General features: G+C 41.5%; 3 protein-coding genes across 3 annotated transcripts; 2 read left to right on the top strand and 1 right to left on the bottom strand.

Moving 5' to 3' along the window:
- Positions 1–934: 934 nt before the first annotated feature.
- LOC309517268 (olfactory receptor 10A7-like) lies at positions 935–1,892 on the top strand (the record flags this gene model as incomplete). The annotated part of the gene is made up of 1 exon (XM_082196411.1): positions 935–1,892. The coding sequence occupies exon 1, from the start codon at positions 954–956 to the stop codon at positions 1,890–1,892; it is 939 nt and encodes a 312-aa protein (XP_082052537.1). The 5' UTR covers positions 935–953.
- A 4,185-nt stretch (positions 1,893–6,077) lies between these two features.
- LOC309517226 (olfactory receptor 10A7-like) lies at positions 6,078–12,689 on the top strand. Its single transcript, XM_082196366.1, has 2 exons — positions 6,078–6,404; positions 10,280–12,689. The coding sequence occupies exons 1-2, from the start codon at positions 6,348–6,350 to the stop codon at positions 11,246–11,248; spliced, it is 1,026 nt and encodes a 341-aa protein (XP_082052492.1). The 5' UTR covers positions 6,078–6,347; the 3' UTR covers positions 11,249–12,689.
- Positions 12,690–14,166: 1,477 nt separating this feature from the next.
- LOC309517529 (olfactory receptor 5AP2-like) lies at positions 14,167–15,015 on the bottom strand (the record flags this gene model as incomplete). The annotated part of the gene is made up of 1 exon (XM_082196754.1): positions 14,167–15,015. The coding sequence occupies exon 1, from the start codon at positions 14,998–15,000 to the stop codon at positions 14,167–14,169; it is 834 nt and encodes a 277-aa protein (XP_082052880.1). The 5' UTR covers positions 15,001–15,015.
- Positions 15,016–21,410: the final 6,395 nt, after the last annotated feature.

Below are 21,410 nucleotides of genomic sequence, written 5' to 3'. Positions count from 1 at the left end.
CAAAGGATCTGACAGGCTGGAAGCAGTACAGAAGGGCTTTAAAACAAGAGAAACCATACGCTTAGAGAAGCTGGAAACTGAAAGGCAAGTTACTTTTATTTCTTTGGGACTGGCTCTATCTTTTTCTATGGGGACTTCCTCCTCTGCTAAACTTACTAAAAAATTTTAAAGACTTTAAAAACCCAAGCCCCGGACTTGCAGCGGGACAAAAGGTTGTTTTGCAGATACACTTACAAATTTGAAATGGATATTTAGAGGCATCACTGTTGGATACAATTTAACAACTGTACTTTGCACCTTTTAAGAGACTTGTGGCAACATTGTGAGAGCTCTGCTTGAGGGAAAAGGTCTTCTCCAAAGACTATTGTTAATTTACTTAATTGCAGGAACTTTAATGGCGACTGAAACTTTGTCTCTTCCTTCCTGAACTGCAACAGTACTCCCTCTAGTGGAGTCTGGGATTTACAATTTCCTGGGAACCAATTTTGCTTTGTCTCTCTGTGGTTTGGTTGTTTACTCCAAGGCCTGCTTTTCCCAGGAAAATTTTGACAGCCTGACCTTGAATCCAAAGACAGGTGGGGAATGAGTGACAGAGTAAAAACAAGAGCTGCGTCGAAGGCAGGGAAAGGCAAACTGACACAAACAACCCTATTTTCTCAGGGACGCAGATCTTCAGTCCCTGCCGTCTTGCAGACTGCACCCTCGCCAACAACTCTAGCTGAAGAAGCTGAACAATTAACAGGTGAGGATATGGCATCTGGAGGGTCTAACACTTTGTTAGAGGAAATGTTAACAATTATTAAGTAGTATAGAATGCAGAGGCCCAGGAAGGATGTCCCATGTGACTTTCAAAATCAATCAGAGGAAAAATAATAATGAGATGGATTTCCAAGCTCAGTAATGTTTTTAAAATTGTATTTCAGAATGATGCTGAGATTCACCACCAAACAGAAATGAAGAAAAATCTGTCAAGCCCTGCAACATTCACCCTTCTGGGATTTGGCAATCTCCTCGGATTTAGAATACTTCTCTTTGTATTGTTTTTTGCCATCTATGCTTTGTCTGTTGTTGGGAACCTCCTAATTTTTTTACTGGTTGCAGTTGACCAGCATCTTCATACTCCCATGTACTTCTTCCTCATGAACTTGTCAGGGTTGGAGACTTGCTACATTTCAACAATCCTGCCCAGGATGCTGGTCAGTTTCATTACTGGGGATAGGTCTATATCCATTAAGGGGTGCATCACACAATTCTATTTCTTTGGTTTCTGTTTAGCCACAGAATGTTATCTTTTGGCAATGATGTCTTTTGATAGGTATTTGGCAATATGCAAACCTCTGCACTACACATCCATTATGAATGGTAAACTCTGCCTCCAATTAGCATTCATTTCTTGGATGTGTGGCCTGGTGACCAACACTGTCATAACTTCTTTTTTAGTACAACTAACGTTCTGTGGACCCAATGAAATTGATGATTTCTTTTGTGATGTATATCCAATAGCAAACCTCTCATGCAGCAATACCCACCTAGTGAAACTTGCAACTTCTATTCTCGGGTATATGGCAATAGGTTTCCCTTTTCTATTGACTTTGGCTTCCTATGTTCGCATTATTCTCAATGTCTTGCGAATTAAATCCAAAGCTGCTCAGCAGAAGGCCTTTGCCACCTGCTCTTCCCATCTGATTGTTGTGACACTTTTCTATGGCTCATTATTCTTAGTCTATGTAGTCCCTGAAACAGAAACCTTAAAGGAACTTCATAAAATCTTCTCTTTCTTCTACACCATTTTGACTCCCATGTTGAACCCCCTCATATACAGTTTAAGAAACAGAGAGGTGAAGGAAGCTCTGTTTAAATCTGTCATAAAATTCAGAAATATGGTTTCATAGTTTCATGGTGTCACATAAAGTGCTGTGATTAAGTTTTGAGAATGATTTTGTCATCAACTGCTTGTTGCATTCAATCTTCTTATTTTCCTCAATGAAAAAACTTGATCCAAACTTCTCAGACTAATGTTCTTTTTTGCATTAAGTATTCATTGGGTGTTGTACTGCTCTAGTTGTTGCGATGCAGTTCTCAGCAGTTAAAAGATTAAAGTACCTCAATGAAAGCAGATATTCAGGAAACAATATATATTTTTTATGTCTGTTTTATTCTTCCTTTTTTTTAATTGATACACCCCCCAAAAAAAAACCAAGACAAGAAATAAAACCAAACCATGATATGGATAATATGGACAATATGGACAATATTAATTACAAATCAATAAAACAAAAAGCGGTCCTTGGATTATAGACCCAACCTCCTGTCCATTATCTATTATTTGTTGCCATTACACATTTTTGTCTTAAATTGACTAATTAACTAATTATTGATTTATCTAAGGTTTCAATCTTTCTTAAATCTACTACTAAAGTTATTCAAACACTGCAACAGAGTTTAAACTACAGTAATTGTTCTTCAAAAGAACTTTAAAGACTTCCCATTTTGAGATGAATTCCTGTTTTGGTTTGTTCTTTATTTTTTCTGATAAACTATCTAACTCCGCATAATCTGTTAACTTTTGGATCCATTCATGAATAGAAGGGATTTCATCACTCTTCCACTTTGTAGCGATAAGAATTTTTGCTGCCACTGTGGCATCTAAAAATATACTCTTCATTTTTTGCGGGATATCCAAATCTGTGATCCCCAGGAGGTAAGCTTCTGGTTTTCTCTTAAAGGAAGTCTTATTATTATTTTTATTTCTAGTTGTGATGCAGTTCTCAGCAGTTAAAAGATTAAAGTACAGCAATGAAAGCAGATGTTCAGGAAACAATATATTTTCAATATTTATTTAAATAACTGTTGTGTCATGATTTTTTAAAGAAACATCTTTCAAAGTAATGTGAAAATGGAATGGAAGTATTGATGAAAAAACATGAAAAAGTGTAAAACTTCCCATAAACAGACTTGCCTATCTCTCATCACTGAGAAATGATTTTGGCCTGGGATCAATTTTCTTTAAGATGATACTCAAAATGCCAATGGCACTGATAACGTTAACAAGAAGAATAAGCAAGCAGAAACCTGCAAGGATTTTTTTAAAAAAATGATCTGTGTCACCTAACAAGAATGTTCTTTTCAAGGCTCCATTAAGTTTGGGAGTTGCATTGGCACTGGCTTAGATGAGCTGAGGAAAAGAAAAAAGGACATTTCACAAGGACACAAAGCCCTGCCATGCCAGCCCCATCCTCAATAAATACTCTGCCTTCCCTTCCATACTGTGGGAACAGCAGCAGGGGCTTTTTACATATAGACATATACTGTGAATAAAATCTGCACCTTCCACCATAGGAGCCCAAGTCAACATTTTATCTCAAAGTAAACATTTCTAAAACGATTAAAAAACAAACGAACACATTTTAATATATTTGTGTATATTTTTTGAATCAAGAACCATATTTGTATTGCCAGCTATGAGGACTGGTGAGACTAGGAAGATAATTTACCAGTAGTCGCAATCTGCTGTTTAGATCAGTTTGCTTTGAAATCCATTGGGGGTCAATTTTTCAGGATTCCTTTGTAGTTTTGTGGAGGCGTAGCAAGGTCAGGTGGTACCCAGTGCAAATTTTTTTGGTCACCCCCCCATATTGACGGCTCAGCATAGGCTTGGGAGTTGCGGGCATGTGGTGCGCTGAATGTCACCCCCAGGGCGCACCGCCCCCCCGCGACTCCCAAGCCTGCCCCGAACTGTCAAAATGAAGGCAAAGCAGTGCAACTACCCCCTTCCCCCGATGGCTCGGGGAAGGCTTGGGATTTGGCGGCAGGCGGCGTGCTGGATGTCACCCCCCTCAGTTAATTAGAGTTTAATTTGGACTAATGTACATGCATGTGCTGGGATGCGGGTGGTGCTGTGGGTTAAACCACAGAGCCTAGGACTTGCCGATAGGAAGGTCGGCGGTTCAAATCCCCATGACGGGGTGAGCTCCCGTTGCTCGGTCCCAGCTCCTGCTAACCTAGCAGTTCTGTTTTTCCTCAGGACATCTCTATTTTAACCAGAGAAACATTGGAGGGTATGGAGTTATGCAACCCCTGAACCATCTGAAGACAGCCGTTTATAGCGAAGTGTTTCAAAACTGCTGCAAATATAGAACAAACATTACGTGGCACTTGTAAAAATGCCAGATCTGCAGACCTAGAGATTGTTGCTCAAGCTTACTCAAGTGAGATCTTATGTGAAGATTCTGAAAGATAGGTGGGGCTGTCTTCATTCTTCTCATTGCCAGCTCATAATTTTGAATCGGATCCTAGTCCTGATGAATTCCTATTATTATCTCATCTTTCCAAAGTTTGAAGTTACCTGAAGTTACCTGACGTTTATTTATTTATTTATTTATTTCATAAAGTTTATCTACTGTTTGATTGTAGAAGATACCTCAAAGTAGTTTCCAAAAGTGGTTTAAGTTAGTCCTAAATTAGATATTTCATCGTCTATTAACAAGGCTACAGGAAATGTCTTTGAGATCAGCACCTAGCTACTCTTCTACACTTTAAAGCAAAGCCTTTTGAAAAGCAATGGTAAAACACAATATTAAAAGCAGCTTAAAACATCCAACAACCACAGAAATAAGGTGGGTCCCAAAAATATTCATCTCAGGTATCAGAAGCCAGGCTACACAGGTGTGTGCATATATCTATATGGTTATATATTTTGCTTTTAGGCATCCACAATAAATTTTATATGTTTATATCAACATAAAGCTCCTCCATGGGGTATTTAACTTATCTGCAGCTATTTTATCTTACTATTTGGCATCCCCATCTGCTAGTAAAGACCTTGTGAGGTGTAGAATTATTTCATTTTTTATTCATTTTTTCATATTTACATGTGTGTGCATGGGGATATACTGGGCATGCAGTCCATTGTGGTGGGGGGAGGGTTATGATCAGAAAAAAATATCCCTCTTCGCACTCTGGCTGGAACATCTAAGAAAATGATTCCTTTGTTGCAAGAGTCTAGCCAGGTGGGAAAGTTATTTTAGTTTTCACTGTGCCAGGAAGGGAACAGATACTTGAAGTGAGTGAATTTTCCTGTTTGAGAACTTTGTTTCTATAATATCATTGATCTCTGATTGTGTTGGCAATACTATAACAACAATGCAAAATGTTTAAGATGCATGCTATACCTTTCACAATTCTTAGCATTTTCCTTTCAGTTAATGCACTGGTCAAGCCTCACACTATGGCATTTGAGTACAAATCATCATCATCAAACCATTTATTGGCATCACATACAAACATTCAAAACAAATCAATACAGAATTACCACTTCCCCAGTGGCACAAAACATTTGCTAAAAGAAAAGAGGCAGAGCCCATAACTGTGGGGAAAAAATCCATCCTTTGGGAAAATTATTCTCACTCACTAAAAATAAGAATGAAACCTTCCTCCCCACCCCCACCCACAGTATGTGTTTTTAATAATTCAAAATCATTCACAATTGATTTGCTTTACAATAAAAGCTAACCAAAGAGTTAAGCTAAAAAAAACAACAAAAAACTGGGGAAGGGGGAGTGATGCAGGGAGAGGTAGAAACATTGAGTTCCAAACTACAGAGTCACACTTTATGTCATTTTGAAAAGTTTGTTCTTATCAGGGGACTGAACCTGGAAGACTGCCATCAATTTCATGGATCCAGCACTTCTTTAATATTTGATATTTTGAATCTTAAAAGAACAAGATAGGCATCGGATTTGGCATGACTTTGCAGAGCCCTAGCTCCCCAGACCATAAGCACTAAAAGATGCCAAGTGGGACAGATTTCTGAACTAGAATGCCACCTAATCCACATGATTCTTGCTGTTATTTTTGCTCTCAGACCTGGTCAGTATTATAAGTACCTCAAAACCCCCAAAACTGCCAGCTGAGATTGCAACAGGGTCCTTGAGGTTAAAGGTTCCCTTCTTTCCCATTCCTCCCCTTCTACCAATAGTGAAAATGTGGGTTTCCTTAGTTCTGCAGTTATTAATAATAGAAAGCCAAATGCATGCAAGACTGCTTAGTTCTCCTCCCCCAGTCATTGTGAATATCCATCTGTAGAAATAGTTTCCACCAGAACACTTACTGTTTAGCTAAGTGTACATAGTGATATTTTGCTGCTGAATTGAAGTTATCCTCCTTGATCAGTTTCAGTTTAAATAAGTAGGCACGGTGATGTTTTGCTATTGAATGGAAGCAAAACCCTTTAATTAATCGTACTTTGAATCTTTTGCTACTCAATGGAAGCAAGACAAGACAAGACGCCATAATCTAAAACAGGCGAAGAGCATTGAGAAGGCACTGAAGAAACCCTTATTTTACAGATGGAATCCAGATGGAACACATCAGAGATTCCACCTGGAAATATAATCATTTTAGAGGTAAATATTCATGTTATCTATCATAGTAGCTTTTCATCCCCATCTGCTATATTTGGGGCAGGGTATTTCATTTTTATTTCATGTGAGTTTTAAATGTTTCATATGCACACAAATGAACTCTGCTGCTTTCTTAGTAAACCTTGACACTGGCTGATTGGAAGTGAAAGGTCTGCTCTGCAAATGGGATCTGATCTGTTTCCAGACAGATAAGATCTATGATGTTCGCAGGATCTGTCCTGTCTTCATTTGGAACATCAATCTAATGGTTTATGAGGAAGGTTTAGATTTGGCAAGAACGCATACAATACACGTACTGACATCTTTTCCTGGGTCGATTAATTTTACAATGTTCAGAATTCTGGGAGCAAGTTTTTGGATTTTGCAAGCTGTTCAGTGAGAAAATGTATTATTTATTATATTTTACATCCCACCCTTCTTCCACCATGTAACCCAAGGCAGAAGGGCTCCCATGCAGGCACAGTCAAACACAGATCTGCTTAGCTTCACCATCTACCCTCAGACCATGTCCTGGGACAACAATAAATGTATCAGTGTTTTGGATTTCTCAGAAGCACAGCAGAACTGAGAAATCTCAGAGGGGTTTCAGAAATCAAGGAGCCACTTTAACTCCAACTATTCTGGATTATAATATCTATATATATAACTGGGATTAAAAAGCCAAACATTTAACTTGTTTGAGACCATCTGAAAACTTATAATGTCTGTCAAACATTGATTAAGTACAGCTGCTTATATTAATCCACAGTTTAATTTATAAAGCAAGGCGGAAACAGTGTTCTGTAGAACTCAGGCAATACTCACGCCATGCATTTAAATCACTCTTATGCTACTTAAATGGTCATGACTTCCCTATGCATCCTGGGTACTGTAGTTTGTTAAATGTGCTGAGTTTTTAGGAGATGCCACCCCGCTCACAGAGCTACAATTTCAGAGTGGTTTAAAAGTAAACCCCTCTTCTCACAGAATTCCTGGAACTGTAGTTCTGTGAGGGGAATATAGATCTCCTAGCAACTCTCAGCACACTTAACAAACCACAGTTCCCAGGATTCTTTGAGGGGAAGACCTCAGTGTAATAGTGCTTTAAATGTATTGTGTGGATGTGGCCTCAGTGATATCGTTCTGGAGGAAAAGGCAATCAGCATTTGAAACCTACTCCCTTAACTGTAAAATATGTCTATTATCTGATGCAAAAGGACCAATTTACACAACAAACTGGATATGCCTCTGTTAAGTTCAGAGAATGTGAATGAATGTGTTGCACAGCCAACTATAATCTGGTATGTTTTGGGTTTTTTAAATAAAAAAAATGCATGAATAGCCTCCCTCTCTAGAGTCAGCAGGCATGATTTATGTGTCCAAGGTATTTTTTAGTTTACAAACATAGCAACTATAATAGTGGGTTATAACCTCAAAATTGCATAGAGAAAAAGAAATTTCATTTGATAATTATCAAAGAATTGAGAATTTTATTGTAATTCTTATGGGTGGGATGCTTTTTCTTTTTATCTTCTTATTTGTTTTTGAGGTGGCCAAGAGGTGTCTGAGAATGTCCTTTATTTCATTGTATAGATCACCTACTGTATCTCTTGGCCTGCATTTTGCAAACTTCCAGGGTGGCTGCAATTACAGGAAATCTTAGCCAAGAGTATGCTGGGGTTTTGAGGAAGTGCCGGCTGAAAAGCCTGCAGACATCCAATAAGTGACTGTAGAATGGAAGAGGACATTCACTCACACACAGTGGTGGCTGTTGCCAAGTGAGACCAGTAGGGCAGAAAGCAGAGAGTAGGTGCAGACAGAGTCAGCAACTGAGAGCGCCAGCTTCTTCTAGTTATGTTGCCATTCACCTTCCTGCTGTTACAAAGACAACACTACATGGACTAAGTAGGAAGTAAGTTAGGAGGAGTGTTGCTGGCCACTGCCTAGGGCAGACTAAGGTTCTTAGACTAAGGGCAATGACCCTTTAGCCCTAATAAACCCGCCTCCACTGATCATGCACCCAGCATCCACCTTGTAAGTAAATGTGAACTGTTAAAATGAAATACAGAAGAATTTCTCAAGCATCCGGAGAAAGAAGAAAGAAATCAAACATACAACCTCTTTTGACTTGGCAAAGCTATCTAGGAATTTGGGGGCAGGATTCAGCACAGCACAATTTCTAAAATGATAATGTTTCACCATCTTTTGAAATATAATAACAACAATAGCAGCAGCAGCAGCAACAACAACAATAACTTATTATTTATACCCTTATTTATTTGGCTGGGTTTCCCCAGCCACTCTGGATGGCTTCCAACAAAATATTAAAATACAGTGGTCTGTTAAACATTAAAAACTTCCCTAAACAGGGCTGCCTTCAGATGTCTTCTGAAAGTCTGGTTGTTGTTGCTCTCTTTGACATCCGGTGGAAGGGCGTTCCACAGGACGGGTGCCACTACTGAGAAGGCCCTCTGCCTGGTTCCCTGTAACTTGGTTTCTCACAGTGAAGGAACCGCCAGAAGGCCCTCGGAGCTGGACCTCAGTGTCTGGGCAGAACAATGACGGGGACGAGATTCAGGATAGGCAGAAAAAAGTACTTCGTCATACAACATAAATTTAATGTAAGGAGTTCGGTGTCTTGAGTTAACATGGTGATGGCCATTAGATGAAATGGCTTTAAAATAAAATTTGACATGGAGAATTTTCTATTTATCAGTGACTACTAGTCATGACTGGCCACGTGACCCGGAAGTGTCTCCGGACAGCGCTGGCCCCCGGCCTATAGATGTGAGATGGGCGCACAAACCCCAGAGTCTGTCAAGACTGGCCCGTTCGGGCAGGGGTACCTTTACCTTTACCTTTACCTTACTAGTCATGACAATTAGGAGAATGTATGAAGCAATGTATATCATGAATGTTAGTTGCTGCCTGGGAGTCACAAGTGAAAAAAGTGCAGTTGTGCTCATGAGCTACTTGTGGAATTCTCCTAGGTTATCTGGCTGGACACTGTGAAAATAGGATGCTGGACTAGATGGGTCTTTGGCCTGATCCAGCAAGGATCCTCATATGTTCTTGTCCTCATGGCTTCAAGAGGAAGTAGGCCACTGACAGTCAGCTGCTGGAGAGCAACAACAGGAGATGACTATTGCTCCTATGTCTTGCTTAACAGCTTCCCAATGGTTGACAGCTGGTGAATCTTGGGTACTGGACTAAGGTTGCAGCCCTATGCCTACTTGCCTGGAAATAAGCTCTGTTGAATACAGTGAGACTGACCTCGGAGCAGATATGTTTGGGTTGGGATTGTTCATCAAGCTTAGGTCTTATGAAGCAGGGCTCTTATTTTGTCCTTATGCTATATCATCATCCTCATCATCATCAACATCATCATCATCATCATCATCATCTTTTTCCTGATCCAAACTTGTCCTGCATTATCTACCTCCTGTTACTTCCATTCATCACTGTATTTCATTTGTTGCAAATTGTCAGACTGGGGGAAGGACTGAGACATGGGTGAAATGTATACAGCACTGCACATTATTAATGCTACATAAATTTGTAGTAGTAGCAATGATAAAAGTGATGCTAGTGGGAGGCTTCTTGCCTCTCCCCATAAAAAAATGCTTTGTACAGAGGGAACTAGCATATTTATGGGAAGGCTTCCTATCATGGTGTTATACAACTACGTGTAAAGGAGGGTTGAGTTTTAAAAACAAGAACAAACAAATGTGTCAGAGCATTCAAAACATACAAAACTCAACTTCCATTACTAAGTGGAACAGTACTGATAGGACCATACTGGGTGGCTGGCTTTGTGACTGTCAATGGGAGGGGAAAGAAAGAGTCATTAAGCTAACACTAATCAAATTGCATTTCAGAATGACTTTGAGATTCATCTGCAAACAGCATTGGGAGGAAACCAGTCAAGCCCTACAACATTCGTCCTTCTGGGATTTGGCAATTTCCTTGGATTGCGAATTCTCCTCTCTGTATTATTTCTTGCAATCTATGCATTGTCTCTTGTTGGAAACCTCCTAATTGTTTTACTGGTTGCAGTTGACCAGCATCTTCATACTCCCATGTACTTCTTTCTCATGAACTTGTCCTGTTTGGAGACTTGCTACATTTCAACCATCGTACCCAGAATGCTGGCTAGTTTCCTTACTGGGGATAGGTCCATATCCATTAAGGGGTGCATCACACAATACTATTTCTTTGGTTTCTGTGCAGCCACAGAATGCTATCTTTTGGCCATGATGTCTTATGATCGGTATTTGGCAATATGCAAACCTCTGCACTATTCAACCATTATGAATGGTAGACTCTGCTTCCAGTTAGCATTCACATCTTGGATGTGTGGCCTAGTGACCAATACTATAATTACTTCTTTTATGTTGGAGCTCACATTCTGTGGACCCAATGAAATTGATCATTTCTTTTGTGACATATATCCAGTGGCAAACCTCTCATGCAGCAATACGCACCAAGTAAAACTTGTAACATTTATTCTAGGGCTTATGGGAACAGGTCCTCCTTTTCTACTAACTATAACCTCCTACATCTGCATTCTTCTCACTGTCCTGCGAATTAAATCCAAAGCTGCTCAGCAGAAAGCCTTTGCCACCTGCTCTTCCCATCTGATTGTTGTGACACTTTTCTATGGGTCAATATTCCTTGTCTATATAGTTCCTGAATCAGTAACACCGAGTGAACTACACAAAACCTTCTCCCTTTTCTACACCGTCCTAACACCCACCCTTAACCCGCTGATATACAGTTTGAGAAACAGAGAAGTGAAGGAAGTGCTTTTCAAAACTGTCAGAAGATTCAGCAACAGGGTTTCATAGGTTCACAATGTTTTGATAGATAAGATTAGCAGACCTTCCAAATGTCCCTATTTTTCAGGGACAGTCCCAGTTTACAGAAGCCTTTCTGGTTTCTGATTTGATCCTGGAATATCCCACTTCCCCTTAGGATGTCCCTGTTTTCATCATCTGTGGGTTAAACCACAGAGCCTAGGACTTGCTGGTCAGAAGGTCAGCGGTTCGAATCCCTGCAATGGGGTTATCTCCTGTTGCTTGGTCCCTGCTCCTGCCAACTGAGCAGTTCGAAAGCACGTCAAAGTGCAAGTAGATAAATAGGTACCGCTCCAGCGGGAAGGTAAACGGCGTTTCCGTGCTCTGCTCTGGTTTGCCAGAAGTGGCTTAGTCATGCTGGCCACATGACCCGGAAGCTGTATGCCGGCTCACTTGGCCAATAAAGCAAGATGAGCACTGCAGCCCCAAGGTCGGACACGACTGGACCTAGTGGTCCATGGTCCCTTTACCTTTACCTTTACATGCACGTGCTAGAAGAGATGAGATCATAAACTGTGGAATTGAACCAGCTGCAAGGTCGTTAAGATTGGAAATTGAGAGACTTCATTTGGTGCAAAAGATGGGGGGGGAGGCAAGCCTATGGCTTCTTTATATAAAGTTTTCTTTTCTATATTTATGATTCAGTAACCCTCCTTTGAATGCTAGTTCAAATTATGTATGTACAGGTGAGGAGAGATGGAAGTGGATTGCAGATATGGAATATTACATTGAATGGAACTGTGTGTGTAAAGAAAAAGGAAAAAGGAAGGGAAGCTCTATTTTGCAAAAGGTTTACGCTGGAAACTTAGAGCTGACTCTTCCCTATCCTTTATTATTTGCGGACTGAATTGAATGATGCTAAAAGTACTTGGAATTTAATTTAATTGGAAGTACAACTGCACATTTATCTCTGGCCAAACAGAGGGATGAAAGGAATCTGCAAGCTTGCCAAGGAACTGATAAGGTTCATTACTGAGTTATTTGTAGTTTGACCGACCACTCTCCTTCCCAGGCTGAGAGGGAAAATGGTGAAGACAGGTTATGTATTGGGACAGTGTGAATTTTGCAGCTGCTGTTAAAGTCGCAAAACAGTGAACCATGGGACGGAGCAATGGAGAATTTCTGAAACAACAATGGGATATTAGCTCCACCCAAGGCATGATTGAGAACAGCAACAACCAGGAAAAGACAGACATAATATTTTACAAGGCCAGGAAGAAACATCATGGAAGAAAGATTGCCACACACAGGAAGAACAAGGATACAGTTTGAATGCCTCACTTGTAGATTTATATATTATTTAATGTGTCAATAAGAATGGAAGTTGTTAATATTGCAGTTGTTGTATAAGGCATTGTTATTTTGATGGGAGTGTAACTGAAATTAATAAGATTCTGGAATGCAGAAATAAAATAAATCATCCAACCATCAATTCTAGCATGTGGGGGGGGCACTTAAATTATATAATTTGGTATTTGAATGATTTGTATTACTAATTGTATTATAATTTGGCATTGTTATAATGAGGCTATTATTAGAATGTAATTGAAAACTAATACAAATTATTCCCACCCAAAAAAACCACATTTTTGTGTTTCTGCAATCTCCCTTAAGTCTGCTATTACCTCCCTCTTGTGTGTGAAAGTTGCCATTTTGACTAAAGAGGCAATGGAATTCCATTGGAATTCTTCAGCTTCTCTAGCTGTGGCACAAGTACTAACAAGAAATTATTTTTTTATAATTTGTTTTAGTAAATTATACCATTACTTTCAACAGCTTCCATGGTGACTTACAAAGAGGGGTTGGTGGGAATGCAATGCATGCAGGTGGTCCCAGGTTCAACCCCAGACATCTCCAGGTAAGCTCGGTAGTGTCTGAAATCCTGGAGAGTCACTGCCACTCAGTGTAGGAAATATTGAGTAAACAGACCGGTAGTTTGACTCGTATATGGCAGCTTCCTATGTAATACTGTCATGCTGTGCAAAGATTTTGCTGCAGCTTACAACAGATTGAGGTTGAATCCTGACAAGACAGAAGTACTGTTTTTGGGGGACAGGAGGCGGGCAGGTGTGGAGGATTCCCTGGTCCTGAATGGGGTAACTGTGCCCCTGAAGGACCAGGTGCACAGCCTGGGAGTCATTTTGGACTCACAGCTGTCCATGGAGGCACAGGTCAAATCTGTATCCAGGGCAGCTGTTTACCAGCTCCATCTGGTACGTAGGCTGAGACCCTATCTGCCTGCAGACTGTCTCGCCAGAGTGGTGCATGCTCTGGTTATCTCCCGCTTGGACTACTGCATTGCGCTCTACGTGGGGCTACCTTTGAAGGTGACCCGGAAACTACAACTAATCCAGAATGTGGCAGCTAGACTGGTGACTGGGAGTGGCCGCCAAGACCATATAACACCGGTCTTGAAAGACCTACATTGGCTCCCAGTACGTTTCCGAGCACAATTCAAAGTGTTGGTGCTGACCTTTAAAGCCCTAAACAGCCTCGGTCCAGTATATCTGAAGGAGCATCTCCACCCCCATCGTTCTGCCCGGACACTGAGGTCCAGCTCCGAGGGCCTTCTGGCGGTTCCCACACTGCGAGATGCCAAGTTACAGGGAACCAGGCAGAGGGCCTTCTCGGTAGTGGCGCCCGCCCTGTGGAACGCCCTCCCATCAGATGTCAAAGCGATAAACAACTACCTGACATTCAGAAGACATCTTCAGGGAAGTTTTTAATATGTGACATTTTAGTGTATTTTTCATCTTTGTTGGAAGCCGCCCAGAGTGGCTGGGGAAAGCCAGCCAGATGGGCGGGGTACAAATAATAAATTATTATTATTATTATTATTATTATTATTATTATTATTATTATTACTTCCTTGTTAGCGGAAACAGACATAAAAAGCCACCCAGTAAAGGTTAAGGTAACTGAGCCAAACCGATAGCTTTTCTGACAGTTCTGTATAGGGCCTCCCTGACATCTCTATTTCTCAGGCTGTATATGAGGGGATTGACCATGGGGGTTAAGACTGTATAAAAGAGAGAGAAGTATTGATGAAGTTCCTTCAGTATGTCAGTTGTGGGAGCCATGTAGACACTGATGAGAGACCCAAAGAAGAGGGTCACTACAATGAGATGGGAAGAACAAGTGGAGAAGGCTTTTTGCCTCATGCCTTTGGATTGGATCTGGAGGATATTGATGATGATAAGCACGTATGAGATCAAGGTAAGTAGAAATGGGGGTATAGTATCCATGGATGCCAGGATGAGGGTTGCAAGTTCCACCACATGGGTGTCACTACAGGAAAGCTTCAGCACTGGGGCCAGATCGCAAAAGAAATGGTAAATTTCGTTGGGGCCACAGAATGATAGCTGCAACTCTAGAGAGGTTATGATGGTGTTACTTAGAAAACCACTTATCCAGGAGCCACAAATAAGCCATAGGCAGAGCCTACCATTCATGAGAGAGGTGTAGCGCAGTGGCTTGCAGATGGCTAAATATCGATCGTACGACATCACAGCCAGGAGATAGCATTCAGTAGATGCTAAGGAACCAAAGAAATAGTATTGTGCAATGCAGCCATTAGCAGAAATGGATCTCTCTCCTGTTAGAAGACTGAAAAGCATCCGGGGAAGAATGGTTGATGTGTAACAGATCTCCAAGCAAGACAGGTTCCCTAGGAAGAAGTACATGGGAGTGTGGAGGTGAAGATCAGCCAGAACTAGCACAACAAGGAGGAGATTCCCAGCCATGGTAATAAAGTAGATTGCTAGGAAAGCCAGGAAGAGAAGAGGCTGCAGTTCTGGGTAATGATCAACCAATCCAAGAAGAATGAAGTTGGCAATGGTAGTTTGATTTGTTCTGTTTTGCAGTTGCTGCAGGGAAAGAAAGGAGGTTGTGAAACAAAGAGCAGATTTATAACTATTCATTGATTCATATGATTTGTATATCCTGCTTTTCTGCTCAAAGCAGCTTACAAATAAAAAGTAAATATAACAGCACCAATAATTAAAACACAAAATAATGAAATGGAAAACAGCAGCAAAAGTAAAAGAGCAGCACTAACAATAGAATAATAGAGGACCTATTTCATGTCAAGCTAAAAGTTGCAGGTAGCTACAGAAATCTGGCACTCATCATCCCTGGCCATTGACAATTTTGGATGGTGCCCAAGGACTTGTAGTCCCCAACATCTGAAGGGTAGGTATTATGTTAGCTGTTTTTTCAATATAACATGTATTGACTGCTTCCATGGCCTCAACCTACTATTTCCATAGTGAATCTGTAAATACTATAATTTTCTCTGAAATGCAAGGATTTTTCTTTGCTGAGAATTATCTTTCGGTGGAAAATATATACAGCCCTGGTAACAGGATATTAGAGACATCATAAACAGGCGGTGGTCATCATCACATTGATTCCTTCTGAGAGCTTAAAGAAGCATCTGGTTGTCAAATCTTGGAAATAAAGTGATGGTTGAGCTGGTCTGCTCTAGAAAGGCAATTCTTATTCATATGGACTAAAGGTTCTGCTTCATATAGGAATTCCATTATGCCCCACCCCCTCAGGGTGTGTGTGCCAAACTATTAGCTATTGGTATTCCTTGTGTTACTTCCACTCAATTTCTCACTGGAAATGAAAACTCTGTAGAACCTACTATGTTGGAGATTAATTTTGGATTTTTTAAGGCAACCATTAGGAAGAAGGTCTCTATTCTGTACCTCTGGGCTCTTCTTGAGAGCCACACTGCTAGAGAATGGGGATGCAGCCCTACACACAGATTGCTTAAAGTCCCATGAAATCAATGAGATTTAAGTAGCTTACTGTGCAGAACTTTAGCTTGAGAATCAAGAGAGGTCAACATCAACGGCAGAAGTTGTGCAACATCACATTCTTTGCAACTGAGCTAGCATCCTGAGCTGACTGAGATTAGCATGCTTGCATTGCTGTGTCAGGAGCAACCATTACTGCAGACCTTCCAAGTGCCCTATTTTCCAGGAATGTCCCTGATTTAGAGAAGTTGTCCCAGTTTCTGATTTGATCCAGGAATGTCTCGCTTTTCCTTAGGATGTCCCTATTTTCATTGGATAAATGTTGGAGGGTATGGAGTTATCCAACCCCCCAAGCCATCTGAAGGTAATCCTATATAGGGAAGCTTTTTAAATGTTTAATGTTTTATTACGGTTTTATATATGTTGGAATCTGCCCAGAGTGATGGGGAAAACCAATATGTTGTGTGGGGTATAAATAGTAAAATTATCATTATGGAATGGGATGTCCCTATTTTCATTGGATAAATATTGAAGGTTGTGTTATTGCAAGACATTACAAAGAACTGGATAAGGATATCATAGCAACAATGAATTCAATGGGTGTACTCTTTACATGGATATGTTTGGATACCACCAACCCATTTCAATTGCATGCAAGCAATTTGTATGCAGAATTCCCCCGTTCTCTAGCAGTGGCTTGCAGCTACAGTACATATGAATAGGTTAAAAACCATATTGCAAATGATTACATAACAGATTTTGAAGGCCACTCTTATTATCTAGATTTGCAGGTTTGCAGGGTAGAAATGCATTCTGAAATAAACCATGATCAGTCCCAGATTTGAACAGCTCTTTCATGAAGTCCAACTATCTATCAACACAGTAGTACACAGAAGATCAAAGAGAGAGTGACCGGCCATACAAATGTGGTTTCTTTCTCCATTGCAGCATATAACTTTGATAGCAAGTAGTGGGCATTTTCTTTCTTTTTTAAAATTCTTTTTGGTACAAATTATTTGTGGCAAGGGTAGCCCTTTATAGTGCCCTTCAGATGTTGTGGGCTACAAATCCCACCACCCTGACCTATGACCAAACTGGCTGGGACTGATCGGCGTAATGGTCCATAATATATTGAGGGCATCACAATGGATGTCTCTTCTTTATGGGCTGCTAATTAGACATCCAAAAGCGCAGTTGCTGCTGTTTAAACAATTTGATTATATGCTTTGGTACAGGACTCAGATGGTCACTGTCAAAACAACAGGTCCCATTAGGCAGCTTTGGTACCAGTCAATTGGTGTGATTGTCACACTCTCTCAAATATATAGAAAAGGGAATCTCACTCTCCACAGGTTGGATGGGGGGAGGAGGAAGAACAATTGTACAAAATTGGTTTACCTCAAAGTTGATTCCATTTGGAGGGTGAGTGATGTGGGTACTTCCTTCACCCATTTCTGGGTTTGGAGATCACCATGTACAATCCTTTATACACTCCAGGTAATCTTCGAAAGAGCTGTATGTTCACTGTACTGGACCTTGGGAATCTTAAGTGAATAATAGCATATAACAACATCTCCCAAATATTTCGTTCTCTCTCTCTCTCTCTCTCTCTCTCTCTCTCTCTCTCTCCTTTTCTCCTTCTCTGAAATCTTCACATCTGTATTTAAAGCTAAGCAATGTCGTCAGCTACTTGAAAGAAGAAAGTATTGTGTAGGCAAGGTTTTCTTTTAAGTGCAGCACTGTTGGCATTCCTTCAAGGGGAAAAGAAACCATAGGGATGGTGCCCTTAGAGGGCAATTGCCTCTCACACAGATGTGAGGGTTTAATGTGTTTGCAATTGTCTGTACAAATGGGAAAAAGCTAATCACCTACTCTTACAATCATATCAGAATCCAACCCTAATCTATGGTGGCTTTTCTATAAGATCTTTCATTTTTATTGAAAAAGAGTTTTAATTTACCTATTTTGGATAGTACTTTCCTTTAGGACATGCTTTCTCTTCTCACCATGGAAAACCACCCAGCAGTCTTGGAGATGAATAGCAGCGCAGCTGGGTTGGGCTGGGGAGAGATCCTTCCAAGCTCATTGGTATTTAGTGGAGGCAGGTAAGGGACTTAGGGCATGGTCAGCACCTGGGGGGTTAGGCTGGGTGAAGGACCCTTCACTAACCCCTTCCTCCCAGCTTGGGAGGCTGGTTGATTTGGTGCTCTAGGGACCTGGCGTGCACTGCTGGCTGAGCAGCAGGGGTGGCTGGCACTAGTCAGTTCACACACCCACAGCTCACTTTATGCATACCCTTCAAGTGTTCCGAATTTCCATGGACAGTCCTGGAATCACAAAAGCCATCCCAGCTCTGATTTGATCCCAGAATACCCCACTTTCCCTGGGGAGGAAGTTGAACCGGTGCTTGTCCTGAGTGATGAAGATGAAGGCAGTGGCAGCTGCAGGACAGCATCCCGTTGCCCCTCCATGGACTCTCCATGGCCATGGTTGCTGGACTCCTCCCTCGGGCAGCTCATTGCAGTTGCTGGAGAGCAGGCAAGGAGGAGGAGAAGCTTCCACCACTGAGGCCCAGCCTCATACAATGCTCTGGCTCTGAGGGGCAGGCAGAAGGTAGGGCTGCCCTGGGTAGGAAGAAAGGGGGAGCGGAGCGGAGCGCAAGGAATCTAGATTTTTTATATTTCTTTTTAAAAATGCTTTGTGGGTCAGCATCTAATCTTGCCTCTTTCTAAAATTTATTTATTGCTTTGTGTTTTCCTTGTTGTAAATCTACAAAAGAATAAAATAAAATAAAATTGGGATTAAGGAGTTTTCTCAGGACAGTGGAGGGTGTATACGCTGCATCCCATTGGTGTATTAGTGGTGGCCCTCGCCCTTCTTCTGATAGGAAATGCTGTGGGGTGAAATAAATGGGTGGTTGAGGAGGGTCAGTTGGCAGGGAGAAATGTTTTCATTGGAGGAATGTTGGAGGGTATGCAAGAGAAGAAGAAGAGGAGGAGGAGGAGGAGGAGGAGGAGGAGGAGGAGGAGTTTGGACTTGATATCCCGTTTTACCACTACCCTAATGTGAATACAGTGGTACCTCAGGTTACAAACACTTCGGGTTACAAACGCTTCAGGTTACAGACTCCACTAATCTGGAAGTAATACCTTGGGTTAACAACTTTACCTCAGGATGAGAACAGAAATCATGTGGCGGCTGCAGCGGGAGGCCCCATTAGCTAAAGTGGTGCTTCAGGTTAAGAACAGTTTCAGGTTAAGAACAGACCTCCGGAACAAATTAAGTTCTTAACCCGAGGTACCACTGCATACCCTAACAGCCATCACACTGGCACAGGTGGGGTTGCTGGGACAGGGCAACCGTAGAATCATAGAATTGGAAGGGACTCAAAAGCTCATCTAGTTCAACCCCCTGAAATGCAGAAATCACAGCTAAAGATGATGTGTGTCAGGTGCAGACATCCCCATCCTCTCTCTGATGTGAACAACTCTGCCACAAATGTGGCTTGAAATGCAGTGGGAGGAATTAACTCACTAGCCTTGGATGGGAACATAGCTTATGCAAGCCAGGTCTATATAAAATCTGCTGAAAGTGGAAATCACCAATACTGCATAGTAATCCAGCTTGAACGAACCAGAAATTATACACGGAGCATTCCTTACCTTCGCTTGCTGTGAGCAAAGGTAGGAGAACCCAGCTGTACAAGAGGCAGGTTATAATGGAAACCATTAGTTCTTTAAGGCAGCTTGACGGGCATAGGAATGCAGAGTGGCCTCAGTCACCCTCTTTATAAAACCCTCTTGGCCACTCCTTCCTCCCACAACTACAAACACCTGATTTTTGCACATTGGACAGGGACTGAGCAAATGATATATGCATACCTAACTCCTGCATTGATATTCATGTACATTTTAGACTACCAGTTCAGTGGCTGTTAAGCTAAATGAAGAGGCAACACACACACACACACACACACACACACACACACACACACACACACACTGCTTCACCACCCTGTCCACAACATGCATTCCTTACATTTTTGTGAGGTTTTGAGCAATTTTGTGTGAGTGGATGTAAGGAATGAAAACGTCACTTTTTCATAAAAGGCCCAAAGGTTGCAAGTTGCAACAGCTAAGGAAAAGGTTGTGACAGCTAAGTAACCGTAACGTCGCTTAGAAGCTTACTTTTACTGGCATGGGGTTAGAATGCCTGGAAACAGGGTGGTTTGCTGCTAGAATGTGGTTTATCTGGACATTTCAGCATGCTTCAGCAGGACAGAACTCATGTCCGCCTAAGAGGCAGTTGGGAAGTGGCTTTATCACTTGGTTAAATGTGTAAGAGCATAGGAACACACTTCCTTATTTGGCCAAAAGTAATTAAGGGTGATGGTCCCTGAATTCAGAGGAATGGGAGATGTCAACAGAGGCAGAGAATTTAGTATTTTAATTAGGCGGTCGTGATAAGACACGAACCCTGTATGCCCACAACCAACAGGGAGGCAGAAGAGAGACCTTGCACTTGGTTGAAGGAAATATATGCTCGTGTTTTACTGAACTTGGGTGTGCCTGCTTTTGGACATCTATCCTTTTAAAAATGTGTAAGCAATAAACTCTTTGTTGCTTCACCAATTTTCTTCAGGTTTTATTTTGAAGGGGTCCCAGGACTCAGAATCTTGGGACCTGCATCTCACAGTGGAGATGCAACAGTGGGGCAAAGTTAGCATTGATCTGGCTGATGGTGAACACAATTTATATTTAACCAGGAGGCTAAGGGCAGGAAACATTATTCTTACTCTGATTGGGCTTTAAAGGTAAACAGACCATTAGGTCCAGTCGTGACTGACTCTGGAGTTGCGGCACTCATCTTGCTTTATTGGCCGAGGGAGCCGGCATACAGCTTTCAGGTCATGTGGCCAGCATGACTAAGCCGCTTCTGGTGAACCAGAGCAGCGCACGGAAACGCCGTTTACCTTCCAACCGGAGCGGTACCTATTAATCTACTTGCACTTTGATGTGCTTTCGAACTGCTAGGTTGGCAGGAGCAGGGACCGAGCAACGTGCTCTGGTCCAGGGGGTCACGAAGAGTCAGACACGACTAAACAACAACAACAACAATAGTTCCAAGAAAGTATGGAGGAGCTATTTTGCCTATGCTGATTTTTAAGTCGTTCCATGTCTTCAGAATGTGGCAAGCCAAAGATCTTAGAAAATGAGCCAACAAACCATAGCATTCCTCCCAAACACACCCACAACAGCAAAATTGGGATAACTGCAACAACTGGTGCTTTCAATTAGTTAAATCCGTCAGCCTTGCAAATAGAAAGCCTGGAGCAGCAGCTGTAAGGCAAATATTGAAGGGATCGTATTACTTCTAAACACATTCCCTCC

The sequence above is a fragment of the Podarcis vaucheri genome (genome assembly GCF_965113315.1).
Source record: "Podarcis vaucheri genome assembly, chromosome: 13".
Lineage (NCBI taxonomy): Eukaryota > Metazoa > Chordata > Lepidosauria > Squamata > Lacertidae > Podarcis > Podarcis vaucheri.
The sequence above is the reverse complement of the archived record's forward strand: the minus strand, read 5'-3'. Positions and strand labels throughout refer to the sequence as shown.

Bases quoted from the DNA above. Each gene is read 5' to 3' on its own strand.
- LOC309517226 (XM_082196366.1), top strand. From the start codon at position 6,348: ATGGAATCCAGATGGAACACATCAGAGATTCCACCTGGAAATATAATC. The intron at 6,405-10,279 runs GTAAATATTCAT...ATTGCATTTCAG, and splicing joins GAAATATAATCATTTTAGAG to AATGACTTTGAGATTCATCT.